The sequence below is a fragment of the Aphidius gifuensis genome, linkage group LG2, assembly GCF_014905175.1.
Source record: "Aphidius gifuensis isolate YNYX2018 linkage group LG2, ASM1490517v1, whole genome shotgun sequence".
Taxonomy (NCBI): domain Eukaryota; kingdom Metazoa; phylum Arthropoda; class Insecta; order Hymenoptera; family Braconidae; genus Aphidius; species Aphidius gifuensis.
This window is the reverse complement of record NC_057789.1, coordinates 8,408,000-8,430,477: the sequence shown is the minus strand read 5'-3', so window position 1 is coordinate 8,430,477 and position 22,478 is coordinate 8,408,000. Positions and strand designations below refer to the sequence as shown.

At 24.7% G+C, this 22,478-nt stretch overlaps 2 protein-coding genes across 3 annotated transcripts; both read left to right on the top strand.

Annotated features, from left to right (window-relative positions):
* Nucleotides 1-3,107: 3,107 nt before the first annotated feature.
* LOC122848962 lies at nucleotides 3,108-6,551 on the top strand. Of its 2 annotated transcripts, XM_044147459.1 has the most exons (8): nucleotides 3,108-3,319; nucleotides 3,424-3,583; nucleotides 3,678-3,875; nucleotides 3,970-4,155; nucleotides 4,248-4,433; nucleotides 4,528-4,967; nucleotides 5,033-5,682; nucleotides 6,134-6,551. In XM_044147459.1, the coding sequence occupies exons 1-7, from the start codon at nucleotides 3,254-3,256 to the stop codon at nucleotides 5,639-5,641; spliced, it is 1,845 nt and encodes a 614-aa protein (XP_044003394.1). In that variant the 5' UTR covers nucleotides 3,108-3,253; the 3' UTR covers nucleotides 5,642-5,682; nucleotides 6,134-6,551. The 2 variants fall into 2 exon arrangements, with proteins under 2 accessions (XP_044003394.1, XP_044003392.1); XM_044147457.1 differs by lacking the exon at nucleotides 6,134-6,551 and having other exon boundaries at nucleotides 5,033-5,828.
* Nucleotides 6,552-11,223: 4,672 nt separating this feature from the next.
* Nucleotides 11,224-22,476, top strand: LOC122849469 (carboxypeptidase N subunit 2-like). Its single transcript, XM_044148171.1, has 6 exons — nucleotides 11,224-11,310; nucleotides 11,460-12,037; nucleotides 13,975-14,077; nucleotides 14,138-14,622; nucleotides 20,234-20,577; nucleotides 22,448-22,476. Exons 1-6 carry the CDS (start codon nucleotides 11,224-11,226, stop codon nucleotides 22,474-22,476), a joined length of 1,626 nt encoding a protein of 541 aa, XP_044004106.1.
* Nucleotides 22,477-22,478: the final 2 nt, after the last annotated feature.

The following is a 22,478-nucleotide window of genomic DNA, read 5'->3' as shown; positions in this document are numbered from 1 at the left end:
GGTTCCATTTTGTTTCCCAAAAGCAATCATCATATTTATTTTCAATTTTTGGCCCTTATCAGTTGGGATAGTGCCATTTTTCTACAGGGCCCAATTTCAAATATTGACGGATCGGATCAATCGGTCAATCGACGACGCTTCATCTGTAGACTTTACGTTACTTTTTTGAAATTTTTCGGTCGTTTATTTTTTTTTTCATTAAACAACAGAAATAATAACAACATTAGAAAATAAAACAAAACAAAAAAAATAGTCATTTATTTTACAATAAAATGAAAAAACAAATCAAACAACAAGAAAAAAAATAAAAAATCCTACGGAACACTTAGGGTGCACCTTGGGGGACTTGACTATATTTTTTTTCTAATTATTTTAATGTATTTTTTAAAAAATCAGAGTAATTTCTGTTTCACATCCTATTGGATAAAGAAAGATATTAAAAGAAAAAAATTAATTTACAATTCATCGAATTACCTAGAACTATATATCAACTTTATATCAGAATTAAATTTTTTAATTAAAATCTTTTTTAAATATTAATTTGCATGATTTTCTATAAATAAATCTTTTTCCATGAATTTTTTTGCCTTTTTTAATATATTAAATTAATATTAGATTAATATTAAAATTAAAAATTAAATTATTATAATTTAATTTGCAATTGCATTATTATTTTTCAAGGAATCAATTATTTTCATTTTTAATTCTACAATAAATTCTAATAATTATTGCATAACAATTTTTTTGTGACTTTTTTTTTCTTATCATTTTTATGTATTTTTTTTTTTTTTTTTTAAAAATTGTTTAAATATTAAATAGCCTAGTCATTTTGCTCACTTGTCAGGCCAAATGATTTATAATGAATTTTGTAAATGTATCTAAGAGAAAGATTAAACTAAATATATTGATTTGTAGTCTACATGAATCTCTTTACAATATTACCCATTTGTTAATAGTTTTTTAAATTATTATGGGAATTAAATAAATTAGTAATTTTTATAAAAATCTCGAGAGCTGTATAATGTTTTATTTAGTGGTGAAAATAGCTAAGGAAAAGACGTAGCCAAGAAAAAATAAATAGTACTTTCCATTAATTTCTTTGCTTAATTTCTTCCAATTAATTAGTAATTTTTATAAAAATCCTGAAAGCTGTATAATGTTTTATTTAATGTTTACCAGAGTATGTTTGTATTATGCGCATTGTAAAAAAAAAGCGATACAAGTCGCGCACGTTACCGTGGTACTACTAGCGCCCCTCAATTATGCGGCGACCATATAGCGATACGGTTTTTTGAGGCAAGTTCGTCCTCCTGTATTTGTATTCACGGGGCAAAATTGTTCTCATTAGGGTTTTTTTTTTCCGCTGATGGCACTTGACAAAATTTTTTTTATATAGATTTCATATAGAACAATATAGAAAAGCTTCACAAACGCCACCATCGGAAAAAAACGCCTTAATGAGAACATCCTCTGAATACGGGTGCTGGGTATTAGGTGCTTTCTTTTGTGTATTTATTTTTTTTCCTGTTTATTTTCACGCATGCGCAATTGAATGCGCAGTCAGCAAAAAGTCAGTTTGCAACAGCGTAGGACATGAGGGGCTGGATCAGCCATGTTTCAATTCTTATTTTTTAAGAATTATTTGTTTGACGCCACTGTTCTTTCATCAAGTTTGCATGACAGGCGCATGTGCATGATCATGCGCATCAAAGTGAAAAAAAATAAATACACAACAGAAAGCACCTATTAAATATATGGATTACATAAATTACAGTAATTTACACGTAATGTATTAAACTCAAAAATCGACCAAAGACCCATCGGCCATCACTGCTTTGTAGTGGCGTGAGTGAGTTTAATAAATCATTCACTTCATTTTGTAAAAAAAAGAGGGCACTTTCAACTATCATACACTTTATGTAGTATCATACGTATGATTGTATGATACCCCGAAAATCGTCGAATTACCCATCACTGATTATATCTCTGTTCATGGTTTACATGAAAGCTGTCGCTTCTCTCTTTGGCCGGTTTCATCATACACTCTAAATTATCGTAAAACGGTACCAATAGTCATTTTCAAGTACATAGGATAGCCATTTAGGATACCAATCATACCAATAGCCATTTTCACATACGTTCAGGGTTGCCAGACGTCCAGAATTGTCTGGATTCTTCCAGACATTTTAGTGGCTGTCCAGAATCATAGTCTATTATGGTATCTACGTAGTTATTGCAGTCCCAAAATCGTAACGATTCGCCGACAAAAATGTTTGTCGCATAGAAAAAATATGAAAGCTTGTTTGCTTTCATGTAAAATACTGCATAGTCGTATGCAAATGCAAAAATAAGTAAAATTTACATGAAAGCAGCAGCAAGCGCCTTCATATTTTTCTATAGCATTAACTACGCCGGCGAATCGTGCAGATACAATAACTCCAGAATCACAGACATATTACCAATATCATTTTCAGATATTTTAGATTTTTCATTTTATTCATTTATATTTTAATCTTTCGCTAAACTTTTACAGATACCGATAAAAGATAACAACTAAAAATTACCTACAAATTAATTTAGACCGCAATCACAATCATTATTATGGTTTCCATGTTTGTGGCGGGATATTAAATGAGCAGAAATTTTTTGTCGAAAACCATATTTTATTATTCATATGGTATCTAAAAATTTCAAAGGATGATTTTGAATGGAAATTGTATAATATATAAAAATTTTGAATTTCTAATCTAGGATAGCTATAAATCTATAATATGTATGATTCTTCTTTACTAACCTTATCTACTTTACCATTGACCTCGCGTCAAGTATGAGAAAAAAAAAAGTGGGAGAAATACCTATATATATTCAATATTAAGTAGCAATATTAATATTAATGTTAAAAAAAAAAATTGATATATTTTTTTTTACATATTAATAAATATCTTTAAAAAATGAATAGGAGAAAATTTTGCACTAGGTATATTCCGTGTTTTACACAATAAAAAATTTAATAAAATGCTAGGGTTTTTAATTTTTTCTAAGCCATCCAGATAAATCCAGACTTTTGCTCAGCCCCCTCCAGACTTCTCTCTTAGACTGTCTGGCAACCCTGCATACGTTTATTCAGAACACTTTGACACGAAAATTTTCAAGGCGATAACTCAAATTTTGATCGTCTTTTAAATTGTTAATCATTGCTATAATTCCACGTTAATTCAAACGAAAATTAAATATAAAGACTAATCCAAGTAAGATGAGTATGGAGACAGCAAATTTAAGTCCTACCGAATGGTTTGAAAATGTCATTGGTTCAGAAATAGTAAGTTTTAGATTATATATATTATTTTTCGACAGCTAATGTTATTGTTTATTGTTAATTATAAATTAAATCAAATAATAAATCAATTTTTTTCTCATGTATAGCTTCAGATATCAGAAAAATCCTTAGATGATAAAGTAGTACCATCTATAGAAAATAATAATGATGATGATGATGAATATAGAAAAAAACGACAAGCACTGTGTGATTTGCGTATAAATCTCATGAAACCTCTATTTGCTAGTCAACCACGATTCGAAAGAAGTAAGAAAATAACAACACTATAATTTTAAATGTTAAAAACAAAATTTTGTATTACTCTAAATATGTTAATGAAAATATTTAATTAATTTTTCAGTATATGAAGATTGTTGGAACGAGCTTCAGATATCAAAAAAATCCTCAGATGATAGAGTAGTACCATCTATAGAAAATAATAATGATGATGATGATGATGATGATGATGATGAATATAGTAAAAAACGACAAGCACTGTGTGATTTGCGTATAAATCTCATGAAACCTCTATTTGCTAGTCAACCACAATTCGAAAAAAGTAAGAAAATAACAACACTATAATTTTAAATGATAAAAACAAAATTTTGTATTACTCTAAATATATTAATGAAAATATTTAATGAATTTTTCAGAATGTAAAGATTGTGGGAACGGGCTTCAGATATCAAAAATATCCTTAGATGATAGAGTAGTATCATCTATAGAAAATAATAATAATGATGATGATGATGAATATAGTAAAAAACGACAAGCACAGTGTGATTTACATATGGATTGCATGGATCCTCTATTTGCTGAACAACTACAATTAAAAAAACGTAAGAAAATAACAGCACTATAATTTTAAATGATAAAAACAAAATTTTGTATTACTCTAAATATATATGAAAATATTTAATTAATTTTTCAGTATGTAAAGATCGGTGGAACAAGTTTCAGATATCAAAAAAATTCTTAGATGATAGAGTAGTACCATCTATAGAAAATAATAATAATGATGATGATGATGAATATAGTAAAAAACGACAAGCACAGTGTGATTTGCATATGGATTGCATAGATCCTCTATTTGCTGATCAACTACGATTCAAAAAAAGTAAGAAAATAACAACACTATAATTTTAAATGATAAAAACAAAATTTTGTATTACTCTAAATATATTAATAAAAATATTTAATTAATTTTTCAGTATGTGAAGATGAGGAGAACGAGTTTTATTCTTCAGGCTTTACAACATATACATTTAATAGCAATGAAAATGATTCAGCTTATAAACCCGATGAAAAAGCAAATGATTTAGAGTACCTAATTAATTCCTATGGAATTTGTATAACTTGTCTAGATTTACAACGATATCCTACTTCTCAAATAATGTTAATAATCAATGCTAATTGTCCAAATCTTGATGAGCTTTCTTTAAGATTCAAAGAAATAAAGAGTCAAGATTTTGAAAACTGTTTTTCTATTATGTCTCACCTTAGATGTCTGACGATTGATTGGCAATGTAAAAACTCAACTATACCAATGACTTTAACCAAGTCAATAGAACAAGTTGGTGAAACATTGGAAAAATTATATCTTTCATGTACAGTAGAAAAAGATATTATCTTACCAGATTCATTTGCCGCGGTAAGTTTAAATTTTTAATAAATATTAGGTATATATGACAATAAAAAATATTATTTATTTTTCAGGTATTTCCTCGACTAACTGCTTTGGAACATTTAACAATATTTGATTTTGAACTAAGTCAACTATTACTCCAGTCGATAGGTGAAATGGAAAATTTGACTTATCTAGCTCTGGAACATTGTTGGTCGAAAGAATATCATCCATCGCGGGATTCAAAAATCATTCGTTATCCAATTGGGAATTTGAAAAATCTTAAGAGGTTACATATTGAGTCTAATTATGGCGTTGAAGATGAATTTTTAATTAAACTTTGTAATAATGCTAAAAATTTAAACTATTTACATATAATTGGCACACATATAACTGATAACGGTATAAGTGCAATTGGTAATTTAGAAGAATTAGAAGATTTCGATATGGGTTTGAATTATGATGGTCCGCAATCAACAAAAAACGAATTTATCACTGATAAATCAATTCAAAGTTTATTCAATCAAAAATTGTTCTCTTTGGATATATCAAATTGCAGGAAAGTCACTGATGAAGGGGTAATTCAACTTGTTAAAAATTTACCAAATTTGGATGTTTTATTTATTGAAAATACAAAGGTAACTCGTGGAGCTGTTAGACGAATGAAAGAATTATCAAAACGTTTAACTATTAACTATTGAAATTCGTAATTGATTATTTTCAAATCATCATAGTGGCCTTGGTAAGTTTAAATTTTTAATAAATATTAGGTATATGTACCTATGTATATTTAGAGACGTCCTCGAAATTTAGTTTATATAAGTGAATGTCCTCAAAATCATTTGATTATACCCCCACCCTGTCTTCTGAAAAATGTCCTCAAAAGCATGCCAGCACAAACATATATATATATGTATATATATTTTTCGATAAATAAAACAACAATATAACAAATTGATTGATAATATACACAAAAATATTATAATTTTACTATATGTAAGTACTTTCATTTTTTTTGTTTACTGTACCCATAATTGTCAAACCAGTTATTTTTAATTTTTTTCTCACTTTTTCATTACCCGTGAGTAGATCTTAACGTGATTTAATTATAATATAGACAGTAATAAAGTATATGAGTTGTTGATTATTTGGAGATAGATTGAAATAACTCATAGATATTGTACAATTTTCAGGGTTACGGATATCAGGATAGCGCTTCAACGTCTAATAGACAACTTTCCAATAAATATTTTTGTAATGGAACAACGTCATATTATTATGATTTTCATATTTGTGAATCACTCAGTGAACATTTGGATAATTATGAAGTTTATCTCGGATACAAAAATTTAACTGTTCTTCCGAAAGATATATTTACTGGCTTAGAAAACGTTGTAACTCTTCATTTGTCGCACAACAGACTACACTTTTTTGAGTTAGGTATATATACTTTTAATAATTTATCAAAGCTTCGTAGACTTTTTATTGAGAACAATAATCTAACAACATTACCGAGCAATTTATTCAACGTTCTTGTAAAATTAGAAATTTTAACGTTATTTTATAATCAACTCAATTATTTTGAATCAGGTACCTTTAATGATTTATCGAAGCTCGAACAGCTTATGATAAACAACAATTACCTGACAACATTGCCGAATAATATTTTCAACAGTCTCAAACAATTAAGGGTTCTTACTTTAAATTTAAATCAACTAAATTATCTTGATTCAAGTACTTTTAATGGTCTATCAGAACTTAGAAAGCTTTATATAGATGATAATCATTTAACAACATTACCAAAAAATATATTTAATGGTCTTAGAAGATTAGAAACTCTACGCTTATTTTCAAACAAAATAAATTATCTTGAGTCGAGTACTTTCAATGGTTCATCAAATCTCATAGAGCTTGACATATCTAGAAATTACCTAACAGCATTGCCGAATAATATATTCAATGGTCTTAAAAATCTAAAAATGCTATACTTATATTCAAATCAATTAAATCATCTTGACTCAAGTACTTTTAATAGTCTATCAAATCTTAGAGAGCTTTATATAAATGAAAATAATCTAACAACGTTACCAAAAAATATATTTAATCGTCTTAGGGGATTAAAAACCCTACGCTTATTTTCAAACAAAAATAATACCATCGTAGAAAATTATATCTGAAATATATTCAATAATTCAATATATTCATTTCGACAGATGAGGAGATATAAAAGATATCGAATATATATAAATATATAATATATATTATTTTTTATTCTGATAAGAAAATTATTCATACATAAAGTCGGGAAAAATAAATAACGAAATAAATCTAACGAAAAAATATGGAAATTATTATATATTTTAGATTTTATAATAACCGATTTTATATATTTTCTATTTGATATATATTCATAATTTATATAAAAGATATGCAATATATAGCATAGATCTGCAGAATATAAAAAGGAGATATAAAATATATATACTATAAATATATTTAAATTCAATATTTTTTTACACAATAAATTTAACATTTTTTTAAACAATAAATTCAACATTTATTAAAACAAAAATTTAGACATTTGTTTGAACATTAAATTCAACATTTTTTTAATGTTTAAATAAATGTTGAATTTATTGTTTAAAAAAATGTTAAATTTATTGTTTAAAAAAATATTGAATTTAAATATATTTATAGTATATATATTTTATATCTCCTTTTTATATTCTGCAGATCTATGCTATATATATTGCATATCTTTTTTATATAGATTATGATATATATATCCAAATAGAAAAATATATAAAATCGGTTATTATAAAATCTAAAAAAAAATCTATAAAATATATATATATTCCATATTTTTTCGTTAGTTTATAATTTCGTTATTTATATTTTCCGACTTTACATGTATATGAATAATTTTTTCTACCAGGAATATAAAAATAATATATAATATATATTATTTAGATATATTCGATATCTTTTTTATATCTCCTCCATATCTGTCGAAATTGAGATATAATTGAGATATAATTGAGATATATTTCAGATATAATTTTTCTACGTGGGTTGAGTCGAGTACTTTCAATGGTTTATCAAATCTCAGTGAGCTTGACATATCTAGAAACTACCTAACAACATTGCCGAATAATATATTTAATGGTCTTAAAAATTTAGAAATACTGCACTTATCTTCAAACCCACTAAATCACCTTGATTTAGATATTTTCGATAATTCAATAGAACTTTCTGAGATCAATATTCAAAACACCAATCTTACAACAGATTTTAAAATTTTTTTATAATTATAAAAGCATTAAATGATAGATATAGTATATATATAAAGTTCAAGGATTGATTATACAAAGTCGATAAAGTTCTAATATCTCATTTGAAACAATCATGCTCGGCGAAATCTCATTATCAATAAAAAGCTTTATTTGAAATATAAAATTCGATTCTTAAATTTTTTGTTTTTGTTTAGCGTTTTAAATTATATTGAAAACTATTAATTTAAAAAATTATAAGCTGAAATTTTTTAATTATAAATAATAATAAAAAAAATTAATAAATAAATAATTTAAATACCAATAATGTAAACTGTTTTTTTATTTCTATACAATTTTGTATTCATATTTTCGAAAATATTTGAATTATTTAATTATTATTGATTATTATTATTTAAATTATTTAAATTATTTAATCATAGGAATATTATCATTTCTACTCATTTTATATATATTTACATGCTTATAAGCATGTATACATGCACACACACACACACATTTTGTAGGAAATAAATAAACGAGGGGGAAGTCAAATCGTGTAATCGATGTAATTTAAAGTACTCTTGTAATCTGTTATAATCATCAATAATCTTTAAAAATTTTATGTAATCACCAGTAATCTTACGTCGTATATCTGTAATCTGCGAAAATTTCTTGTAATCTTGATATGATTACAGAAAATCTCAGTATTTTTCTCATCTCTGTTTTCAGATCGCGCATGCGCGTGTATACATGGACATGTATAGTACACTAATTTTTTTTTTCTCATAACAGATTACAGGGAATCTTTGTAATTACCAAAAAAAAAAAAAAGTAATCTTGTGTAATCGTTAGAAAGATTACATGATTACCGGTAATCTGTAATCTGGTGTACACTATATTTGGGAGTGACTTCCCCCCTCAATATATGTATAGTAAGATCAGCGGAGTTGGTCAACCAATCAAAACTACCCTTTAGGGTAGAAATAGTACAAGTAGGCAGTGGCGATAAACGCAGCCCCGAGCATCCCCGACCTACCTCAAGTGCATAGATGCATCAATCGATGCATCCATGATCCATCAAATATCGATCAGTTGGCTATACTCTATAGCCCTCATAGACATCGACTTAGGTCACTGCTTTATAGTTTTTTTTTTTACCTGTCATTTGGACCTGGAAAATATTTATAGTAGCGTCGTTTTGTAATGTCACTATTACTTTTGTTTAAAGTTAAAGTAATTAAAGTAATTTTAACATTAAAATTTTAAAATTTGTCTGCACATTAAAGTGCAAGTAACGTCATTTAAACAATACATTGGTATTGTTTATTTTATTATAATTTTCTTGTATTTACAATATCTTTTTAAAAGTAAATTCACATTGGACCACGTGATCGTTTTAGTAACATCATTTTATCTAAGTACAAACTCAAGTATAGATACAATTATAATCCAATAAAAATTATTATTGACTACCATCTGCAATACCGACAAATATATATACATTTATTTATTTTGTAAATTCAGTGTTACATCGAAATTATATATAAATCATCTATTTATTATTTTTCAAGTTAATAAATGTAAGTATTTTTATTTGATTTATTTACTATCAATAATTTTCAAGCCAGATATTTTTTAATAACTTATCTACCCTCACTTTTTCATCAACCAACACAGTAACGAATTCAAGTATGTATTTAATTGTTTATATTATACGTATAAAAAAAAAAATCAAAATTGATATTTTTGTTATTTATCTAAAACAATTTATTTTTCCAACAAAAATAAATCGAAAAAATTAATGCAAAAAAATTTAGTAACGGCTGCATTCTTTTTGAAAATTGAAAATTTTCAAAACTCCGGTGGGAGGACGCGTTAACTCCGAAATTATAATTTTTATTTATTATTTAATAATGAATTGTAATATTATAATTTATTATATTACAATTATTCGTTATATTAAATTTATTTATAAAACTTTAACCTTAAACTTTCAAAAAACAGGATAAATACAAAATAATAAATAAACCAAATCGATTCCTAGAATTGTTAAGTGCTACCATCTGCCATCTTAAAAAAAAAAAAAATCTAATGGTAAAAATGAGTGGGTCTACAGTCACAAGTGCGCATGCGTACGGCAAAAAAAATGATGAAAAAAAAAAAAATAATGATTGTTTAAATCTTCATTAATTGTTTAAATAATTAACTAAAAAAATCTCATATTATAGTCAAAAAATTTGTTAGAAAATTTTCTACAAGCTGTCAAGCCAAATTAGCTCATTGAATGATTTCTTTGTGGTTCTTTTTATTTTATAAACTACTCACTCTGATATTTTTTATAAACAATCGCTAATTATAAAAAAACTAATTGTTGAAAAAATTTCGAGTATGGCTCTGGTTGTAGATTTTTTGACGAGGAATCCATTAAAACAAAAATAAAACCTCTTAGTTAATTTTTAAAAAAGTTATGTCTGTTCCAAAAAAATGTCGTTTCAGTTTTTCTTGAATAAACAAACGAATTCAATTTTAAAAAATATAAACTTTTTTTAATTATCTTTATTTCATTGTTTACTGTTATCTGTGAAATTTTCGCATCCATGATTTTTTCTTAGTTTTCTTAATATTTCGCTTCGAAGATTTTGTTACATTTTTCTTTCGTCATTTGTAAACTCAATAATTACCCGAAAAATTTCAATTTTATCAGAGGCTCTAGAGCTCATCGAGATCTTTAATTTAAGCCTAATACGAATAATCTAGCTTAATTATTATGGAAGCTATGAGCGGTATTCATAAAACATATAGTGAAAACAAAACTATGGTGGGACGCTTCGCGTCTATCCCACCTCCGTAAAATAATATAGTATTATTTTTTTTTTTTATGCGAATTTAAGTTTGAATTATCACCGATAAGATTAAGACTTTTCATTTAAATTTTTTTCAAAAAAACTAAAATAATTTACATTAATATTTATTGATTTTAGTGTGTTGGTGATATATCTCCCAAATATAAAATGGTTGTTAAAGATCTAATGGTGTTTCTAGCCAGCTCAGTAGTTGGTACATTTATGCTCTTTGTGGCATGTAGTCTTGTGATTCCTGTAAGTATATATTTTAATAGAAATTAATATTATATTTTGCCATTTTCAGTAATAATAGACAGTAAAGTATAAAAGCTGTTGATAATGAATTTTCTTTTATAATTTATGAAATAGAAGAATATACATATAGATATCGTTTAATTTTTCAGAGCTCAACTGAGAAGAATTCAAAAATAATCTCAACTGGTGCACAAAGTATATTGCATAAATTGGAAAATGATAATGATGCAGTTGATTCATCGAATGTAATTAAAAGTCAGATTGACATGAAAACTCATACGACTGTATCATCAATATTAGACAAATATTTTTCTGACCTGAAAGGTCATCTAAGTGTACCACGCGAATTAGAGCTTGAAAATTATAATAATGACGATGATGACCTTGAAACTTATTTGATTCATCAACAAAACCGTCAAAAAAATATCAACGAAAATGATTTGGTCACTAAATTATCATTGGGAGTTATAAAACTCAATGCAAACTTGAATCTACAACAAGAAAAAATATCAAAAATTATGGAAGATTTGACTAAGGAAAAGAAAAATTACAAAATATTGTTTGATGCAAAAACATTGCTTGGCAATAAATTATTAACATTGCTACTAGGAAATGAGGGCTCGAATTATGAATTATCGCAATTCAATGATATTACATGTCAACAAATCAGCTGTCAAGATAAAGAACAAACGCAAACACTTTCTCAATTTGATAGAGTATTCTACAAGTATTTTAAAAATTATTAATTATGAGTTTATGACATTTATGACTTATATATGATATATATATATTATATATATATATATATATATAGTATACTATTAATTTTATTTTAACTAATAATAAATAAATAATAATTCATTGATTTCAACATATTTGTTGTTGTTTTAATAACAATTTGCTAATAAAATTAAATTAAATGAATTAAAACGTGTAAAAATAATAAATAAAAAATACATACAAAAAGAACACAGACAATTTGAAAAAAATAAATAAATTAAATCTAAAAAATTTTTTTCCATCAATTTTTTTGCTATTGATTAATATTGAAATTAAAAATTAAATTATTGTAATTTAACTTGCAATTACATGACTAATTATTCCGAATAAAAATTTTGCCAATAAAATATATTTTATAGTATTGCATCATTATCTTTAAATGAATCCATTACTTTTATTTTTAATTCTACAATAAATTCTTATAATTATTGCATAACAAGTTTTTTGTGATTTTTTTTTCTTATCATTTTCATGTATTTTTTATAACTTATAGTAATTTCTGTCTCACGCTATGATGCTATTGGATAAGAAAATAAATTAGAAAAAAATATATTTTTTTACAATTTATTCATTGAGTTACTTATAACTACATCAACTTTAATTTTTAAATTTTTTTGAATTCAAAACTTTTTAAAATATTGTTACGTACCAAGTTGATTAAATTAAATTAGACTATGATATAGCATGTTGTACAAAAGAAAAGAAGAATGTTTAACTCCAAAAATAATAATATGATATATTAAGAATAATAAAATCAAATTTATTGATAATATCAAAATAAATATATTCTAATTTCACTAATTCAAGAGTTATGTTACATAACTTATGTATAATCTAAACTTGTAGTATTTGTAATTTTTAATAAACATTATTAAAAAATTAAATTCTTATATTTTTATTTCACGAATTAACATAAGCATTCTATAATCACGAAACACAGCAGCTGTACTTTCCAAAAATTTGGGGAAATATATATACACCCAAGTGGAAAAAATATATTTATAATGGAAATTTACTTTATATTTAGAAAAAACTTAGAAAAAATTTACAAAAAATAAAAAAAAATTTAGAAAAAATTTAATTTTAGTATGTCCAAACTTGTACATATTTTAAATTTAATTCATATTTGTTCTAAATTTTTTCTAAATTTAATTTTAGAATGCCCAAATCTGTATATCCATTAAATTTAATTTATATTTCCATTAAATATAAATTAAATATGAATTATAAATATATTTTTTCCACTTGGGCATATTGCGTAAAGAGATGACCCAGATGACCCTTATATCAGTATATTATGATATTTTTTGGGTATTCCCTGAATCTCGCAATAACAAGATGAGTTGTTTTTTATCATTTGAAAAAAATTCCAAATCATCAATTGCCAATCATCTTGGAAAAAAATTTAACAATACTTAAACCAAAAATAAAAGATATAACTGACGAGGATAACCAACTGAAAAATGAAATAAAAAACATGATTGAAAGGACAGATGAATTACAAATAAATCAGATAAAACAATTAAAATCAATATCAATTAAATTTCACAAATAAACAGCAAGAAGCTGGAATGTTGAAAGAAATAATTTTTGAAATAAGTCAACAAAATCTTGTTGAATCAGCTGATTTATTAAAGACATTGATATCGATTATGAAATTCAATGAAGATAATGTACCAATAATGATTTAATAGAAAAGAGACAAAAATTATTTGAACTTAATTATGATGAAAATCATACAGTTGTATCAACTACAAAAGTGTTTGATGATTTAAGAAAAGTATTTGATGATATTGCTTTAAGGTCTAACAGCCAATATTCTAATAGATATTTTTGTAACCGAAAAATATCTTATTATGATTCGACAATTTGTGAATTGCTCAGTGAAAATCTAAATAGTTATGACATTGATCTCGGCGGGAGAAATTTGGCTTTTATTCCAAAAGATTTATTTACTGGCTTTACAAATCTTAAAGGGCTTTGTTTGGTATTCAACTGACTGCATCCCCTTGAGTCAGATACTTTTAATGGTTTATCAAATATTCAGAGACTTGATTTGGACTACAACAATCTAACAGCATTATCCAGTAGTCTTGAAAAACTTGAAACATTAGATTTATCATATAATCAACTAAATTCTATTCAACCAGGTACCTTTAATAATTTATTGAATCTCAAGCATCTTAGTCTACAAGAAAATCATCTGACATCATTACCAAAAAATATATTTACTGGCCTTAAAAATCTTGAAAGCCTAAACATTGGGTTAAACCGATTGAATTATCTCGAGTCAAGTACTTTTGTTGGTTTATCAAAGCTCAGACAACTTTGGATAGGTTACAATAATTTAACAACATTGCCAAAAGATATATTTTATGGTCTTGACAACCTAGAAATGTTAGCCCTACATTCAAATCAACTCAAGTATCTCGAATCAAGTACTTTTAATGGTTTATTAAAACTTGAATTCCTTCATATGGAAGAAAATAATTTAACAACATTGCCAAAAAATATATTTAACGATCTTGGAAAGTTAAAAATACTAAACTTAAATTCTAATCAACTAAGTTATCTTGACTCTAGTACTTTCAATGGTTTATTAAAACTTAGAGAACTTTCTATAAATGATAATCATTAAATCATCTAACAACATTGCCGAATAATATATTTAATGGTCTTGAAAAATTAGAAACGCTGTACTTGTATTCAAACACACTAAATTGTCTTGAGTCAAGTACATTCAATGGTTTATTAGAACTTAGAGAGCTTCTTCTAGATGATAATCATCTAACAACATTGCCAAAAAATATATTTAATTGTCTTGAAAAATTAGAAATCCTACAATTATTTTCAAACCCACTAAATGACCTTGATTCCAATATTTTTAATAATTTAACAAAAATTAAGGAGATCAATATTAAAAACACCAACCTAACAACAAATTGTAAATATATATTAAAGAAAAGGTATAATTTTATCATTTTTGAGGATTGATTAACTCGATAAAATTCTAATATCAAAGTTTGAAATATAAATCTCTATAATTTCACTGATCATATTTATAACCGTTCAGTCAATAAAACTTTTTTTAGTACTTATATTGAAAACTATAAAATAATTACAAGCTGATATTTTTTTTATTATAAATAAAAATATAAAATTATTAATAAATAAATAATCTAAACGCTTTTTTTCATTATTTCGATTTATTTTTTGATTTAAATTTTTGAAAATTGAAAATTTTTTAATACTGTTTTAGATAATTTGGATTAATTGTATTAATTGATTTATTTATTTATTTTATTGTAATAATATTTAATTAAAATTGCAGTAATATGTAAGGAATATTATCGGTAAAATCTAAAAATTACTAGAAACCTCTTGATACTATCAATTTCATAAATAATTAAATAGAAATTTTTTAAATCTATATATATAGTAAGATCAGCCGAGTGGGCCAACCAATCAAAACTACCCTTTAGGGTAAAAATAGTGCAAGGGCAAAAAGGCACCTGGGATAAACGCAGCCCCGAGCATCCCCGAACAACCCCGACCTACCTCAAGTGCATAGATGCATCCATCAGTTAGCTATACTCATGGAGGTGTTAAACTCCATGGCTATACTCTATAAACATCGACTTAGGTCCCTGCTTTATAGTTTTTTTTTTACCTGTCATTTGGACCTGGAAAATATCTATAGTAGCGTCGTTTTGTAATGTCACTTTTACTTTTGTTTAAAGTTAAAATAATTAAAGTAATTTTAACACTAAAATTTTAACATTTGTCTGTACATTAAAGTGCAAGTAATGTCATTTTAACAATAAATCGGTATTGTTTATTTTATTATAATTTTCTTGTATTTACGATATTTTCTTAAAAGTAAATTCACGTTGGATCACATGATCGTTTTAGTAACATCATTTTATCCAAGTACAAGCTCAAGTATAAATACAACTATAATTCAATAAAAATTATTATTGACTACCATCTACAATACCGACAAATATATACATTTTATTTATTTTGTAAATTCAGTGTTACATCGAAATTATATATAAATCATTTATTTATTATTTTTCAAGTTAATAAATGTAAGTATTTTTATTTGATATATTTACTATCAATAATTTTCAAGCCAAATATTTTTTAATAACTTATCTATCCTCACTTTTTCATCAACCAATATACAGTAACAAATTCTAGTTTGTTTAATTGTTTATATTATACTCCTGGTAGAAAAATTCCGTCGGCCCGACGTTGGCCCGACTTATTGGCCCGACGTTGGCCCGACTTATTGGCCCGACTTTACATGTATAAGCCTATATGCTTGTACAGGTTAAGTCGGGCAGCGCTCACAAATTTCTACCAGGTACGTCTTAAAAAAAAAAGGAAAAAATCAAAATTGATATTGTTGTTATTTATCTAAAACAATTTATTTTTACAACAAAAATAAATCGAAAAAATTAATGCAAAATAATATAGTATTATTTTTTTTTTATGCAAATTTAAGTTTGAATTATTACCGATAAAATTAAGATTTTTCATTTAAATTTTTTTCAAAAAACTGAAATAATTTACATTAATATTTATTGATTTTAGTGTGTTGGTGATATATTTCCCAAATAAAATGGTTGTTAAAAATCTACTGGTGTTTCCAGCAAGCTCAGTAGCTGGTATATTTATGCTCTTTGTGGCATGCAGTCTTGTGATTCCTGTAAGTATATTTTAGTAAGAGTTAATATTATATTTCGCTATTTTAGGTGATAATAGACAGTAATGTAAGAAAAAGCTGTTGATAATAAATTTTTTTTTAAATTGAAGGAATTAGTAATAGATATCGTTTAATTTTCAGGGCTCAAGTGAGAAAAGTTCAACAATAATTTCAACTATTCCACAAAATATACTGCATAAATTGGCAAATGATAATGGTGCAGTTGATTCATCGAATGTAATTGAAAGTCAGATTGACCTGAAAACTCATACGACTGTATCATCGATGTTAGACAAATATTTTATTGACTCGAAAGGTCATCTAAGTGTACCACGTGAATTAGAGCTTGAAAATTATAAGAATGACCTTAAAACTTATTTGATTCATCAACAAAACCATCAAAAAAATATCAACGAAAATGATTTAGTCACTGAACTATCATTGGGAATTATAAAACTCAACGCAAACTTGAATCTACAACAAGAAAAAATATCAAAAATTATGGAAGATTTGGCTAAGGAAAAGAAAAATTACAAAATATTGTTTGATGCAAAAACATTGCTTGACAATAAATTATCAACATTGCTACTAGGAAATGAAGGCTCGAATTATCAATTATCGCAATTCAATGATATTACATGTCAACAAATCAGCTGTCAAGATAAAGAACAAACGCAAACACTTGCTGAATGTTCAGAATTAAATAAAAAATATATTAAAAGTTTAGAAAATTTAATAACTTGTGGAAATCGTGTTTTATCATTAACCGATCATCAGTGTAACTTGGAAAAAAATTTAACAGCACTTGAGTTAAAAATTCATGAACAAAATCAACAATACTCAAATATATCACTACAGTTAGAAAATAAAATTAAAGAAAATGAGCAGATAACTCTAGAGTCAACTGCTTTCAAGAAAGAATTGAAAAACAAGTACCCTTGGATCAAAGTTTCAATTTGATTCTAATACGAAAATCTTATCTATATTATTCCAGGAGATAAGACCATTTTATTGAGTTTATATAGTGAAAACAATACTAGTAGGCTTACGCCTAGGTAAAATTAAAAAAAAATAAAAAATACATATCAATCAAATTTAACAGATAAACCAGTTAAAATATTAAAAGATTTATTGAAAAAGAAACGTCAATTATTATGTGAAAAACAATATGATAAAAACGAGACAGTTGTATAGTTGATGATGATTCTTCAACGCCCAACAGCCAGTTTTCTAACAAAGAAATTTATTTTTTTTTTTTTCTTGCATTCATTATTTGTCTAAGACAATGTTTGACGGTTTTAGAATATTTAAATTCTTAAATAATATTATTAAATAGAAATCACAACTTGTTTTTCATTACTAGTTTCCTATTTTATACATTCATATATATTACGTCAAATAAAATTAAGTTATTTTTATTACAATATTGCCCAAAAAAAACATAAAAATAATTGTAGTTAATTGAAAAATCAGTTTGCTAGTAAAATAGCAATATCTTGATGTTCAAATATTTTTTAAAAAATGAAAAATACACAAAAAATTGGAATAAAATAAATAAATCATAAATTAAATAATCCACAAATTTTATTCCATTCATTTTTTATTCTTGATAAATAATAAAATTAAAAATTTATGATATATTTTATATTGTTATTAATATATTTATTCGTTAAATAAAACTTTAACTAATTAATTATTATTTTCCAATGGATTCAGTATTGTTATGTATAATACAATTTTCTTATATTACGAAATGACATGAGCATTTTATAATCGCATTAGATATAGCAGCGATAGTTTCCGAAAATTTATACATATTGCGTAAAGAAATGACCCAGATGGGCCTTATCAGTACCATGATAATTATTGAGGTCTCTGAATCTCACAATAACAGGATGAGTTTTATATCATGATATACAGCAGTTGAGGAAACTGATATGAAGCAGACTTAATCAGCTGCACATATAAATTATGATCATTTTTGGGACCAGTCCATTCGTTCGTGAGTAGTCGGGCATTACATACACTGAGAAAAAATCATATAAATCATATAATCATATAATCATATAAATCATCTATTAAATATTTTTCAAGTTAACAAATGTAAGTACTTTTATTTGGTTTATTTACTACCTATAATTTTTAACTCAATTTTTCATTACTCAAAACAGTAATATGTATATTATGAATTTATATTTTTTTAATTTTACAATATAATTAAAAATTTTTTTATTATATTTTTGTTTTTTATCTATCGTTTAATTAAGGACTCAAATGAAAAATTCTTGAAAAATAATAATATTATTTTTTTTAATGTAAATTTAATTTTAAATTATAATCCAAAATATTTAATTTTGTTTTTTTTTAAATATTTTATAATAATTATTATTCATTACGTTTATTAATTTCAGTTTGTTGATGGATTATTTCTTAAAAAGATGTTTCCCAAGTGAAAAAAATATATTTATTGGAAATATAGAATAAATTTAATTTATATTTAAAATATATGTGAATTAAATTTGATTAATGTTTTAAAAAATATAAATTAAATTTAATTTACATGTAATTTATATTTAATTCATATGTAATCTATATCTATACAAAAAGTAAATTTATTTCATATTTTTGGAAAATATAAATTAAATTTGAAGTACATCCAAATTTTTTTTTTGCAATGTCGAAAAAAAAAAATTTTTAATTAATTTTTTTTATGTTTTTAAAAAATATAAAATACATTTTCGTATAGATATAATTACATGAATTAAATGTAAATTCATGTAAATAAATAAATTTATATTTTTTAAACATTAATTAAATTAATTCACATATATTTAATATAAATAAATTTATTATTTCCAATAAATATATTTTCACTTAATTAAAATCTACTAATGATGCGAGCTAACTCAGTTGCTGGTATATTTATGCAGCTTTTTATGGCATGCGGTCTTGTGATTCCTGTGAGTATATTTTAATAATTAGACTTTACATTATATTTTGCCATTTTTTGTAATGAACAGTAATCAAGTAAAAAAGCTGTTGATTTTTTGGAGATGAATTTCAAAAAAATTATAGATACTGTACAATTTTTAGAGTTGGAGTGGAACGGCTGTAGAAAATAGTACGACTCTACCACAATACCAAAGTAAGCTCATACACAACTTTGATTTTGAATATATATAATTTAAATTTAAACCCACTTAAGATCAATTGAATATATTATCAAATGTTTATTAATGTTTCAGTGATAGATTGCACAATTCCGAGAAATACATCGCAAGAAATTAGCATATTAATCAAACTAACAAAATCTAATGGTGTCTTGAAAATATTTGATGATATTGCTTTGACGTCAAACAGTCAATTTTCTAATAAATATTTTTGTAACAAAAAAATATCTTATTATGATTCGACAATTTGTGAATTACTCAGTGAAGATCTGAATAGTTATGAAATTAATCTCAACTCTAAAAATTTGGCTGTTCTTCCAAAAGATATATTTACTGGCTTTAAAAATGTCAGAACGCTTAATTTGATGTACAATCGACTATATTATCTTGAGTCGAGTACTTTTAATTTATCAAATCTTCAAGAACTTAATTTGATGCACAACAATCTTGCAGAATTATCTAGCGATATATTCAATGGTCTTAAAAAACTCGAAATATTATATCTATCAGACAACCGAATAAATTCTCTTCAGCCAGGTATTTTTAATAATTTATCAAATCTTCAGATACTCTCTATTAGCCAAAACAATCTAACAACATTACCGAGCAATATATTTAATGGTCTTGAAAAATTAAAAAAGCTATTTCTTTATTCAAACAGAATAAATTATCTTGAAGAAAGTATTTTTAATGGTTTATTAGAGCTCAGAGGTCTTCATATACATGGGAATCATTTAACAACATTACCAAAAAATATATTTAATGGTCTTGGAAAATTAGATTCGCTATCTATATCTTCAAACAAAATAGAACATCTTCAATCAAATACTTTTAATGGTTTATTAGATTTAAAAAATCTTCATATACACGAAAATAATTTAACAACATTACCAGAAAGTATATTTAATGATCTTGTAAAGTTAGAAGTACTAGCATTATATTCTAATCAACTAACTAGTCTTGACTCGAGTACTTTTAATGGTCTATTAAAACTTAGAGAGCTGTATATACATGATAATCATCTAACAACATTGCCAAAAAATATATTTAATGGTCTTGAAAATCTAGAAAGGCTACACTTATCTTCAAACCCACTAAATTATCTTGATCCAGATATTTTCAATAATTTACCAAGCCTTAATATCATCAAAATTAAAGAAACCAATCTAACAACAGATTCTAAAAATTTAATAAAGAATAGGTATGATTTTATAAATTATCTAATATTCTAATATCCTATTCACAACGACCATGCTTACCATTAATAAAACACTATATTTTAAAAATAAAATAATTTGAAATAATTGGATCTATTAATTTATTTATTTCATAATTTGTTATAATAATTATGAATTATTCATAACAAATGAATATTAAAAAAATATATACCAACATAATTAAACTTTGTCTACAATAATATTAACGTGACTTTGAATTAAATGTTATCATGTTTGTGTTAAAAAAAAAAAATATATATCTAATTGCCTGTATATCACTGTTTATTCAAATAAATATCAAATGAACATCAGACAAAAAAACAAATTCATTTTATTTTTATCATCTAGCATTATAATAATTTATCACTCGTATATAATTACACAGGATAAACTTATCATATTTATTTGACATTTTTACTTCAATCATATACATTTCTCATATTCCTCATCCAAAAAAAGGACAGTTGTAGTTGATATTACAAATTTTTAATTGGTCATTTTGTTTTCTTTTTCTCTCTCATAATTTATAATCCTTTCTTTATGTGTTGTTAATTTATTGAAGTAAATACTTTTCATAAAATATGTTTTTGTGACGAGAACGATATAGCTCTTATCATTATAAACATTATTTGGTAAGAATTATTCGTTCAATTTGTAAGATAAGACTAGTGGTTCACCTGATGGTTCTCGTTTATTTAAAAACAAAAAATGTCAGTCAACGATTAATAGTAGATAGTATATAAATATAAATTGATAAAAAAAAATTTATAAAATACATTTAGATCAAAAAGAAATATAAGTTAGATCCAGATACAAATAAATATCAAAATGCATTAATAAATGTTTTTTTTTTGACTAATGAAACAACAATATATCGAATCTATCGATAAAAATAAAAATAATAAGATTACACTAATCCAATAGTTGTGTATAACTTCATGTATTCATAATTTTTGATACTCATGATTAAAAAGTTTTTATAAATTCTTATATTTTTATTTTACGAAATAACATGAGCATTTTATAATCATTAGATACAGCAGCGATAGTTTCCAAAAATTTATACATATTGCGTAAAGAAATGACCCATCTAACTGATATTATACATACTTTAATATTAAAAAAACATTTATAGAAAAATCAAAGTTTATAATTTTGAATTAGAAATATCATGTAAAAAAATTGAGATTTTTTATTTTAAATATATTTTTAAAAAATTGTAATACATTAATTTATTAATATTTAATAAATTATTTCAGAGTTGGTGAAATGTTTCTCAAAAATATGATT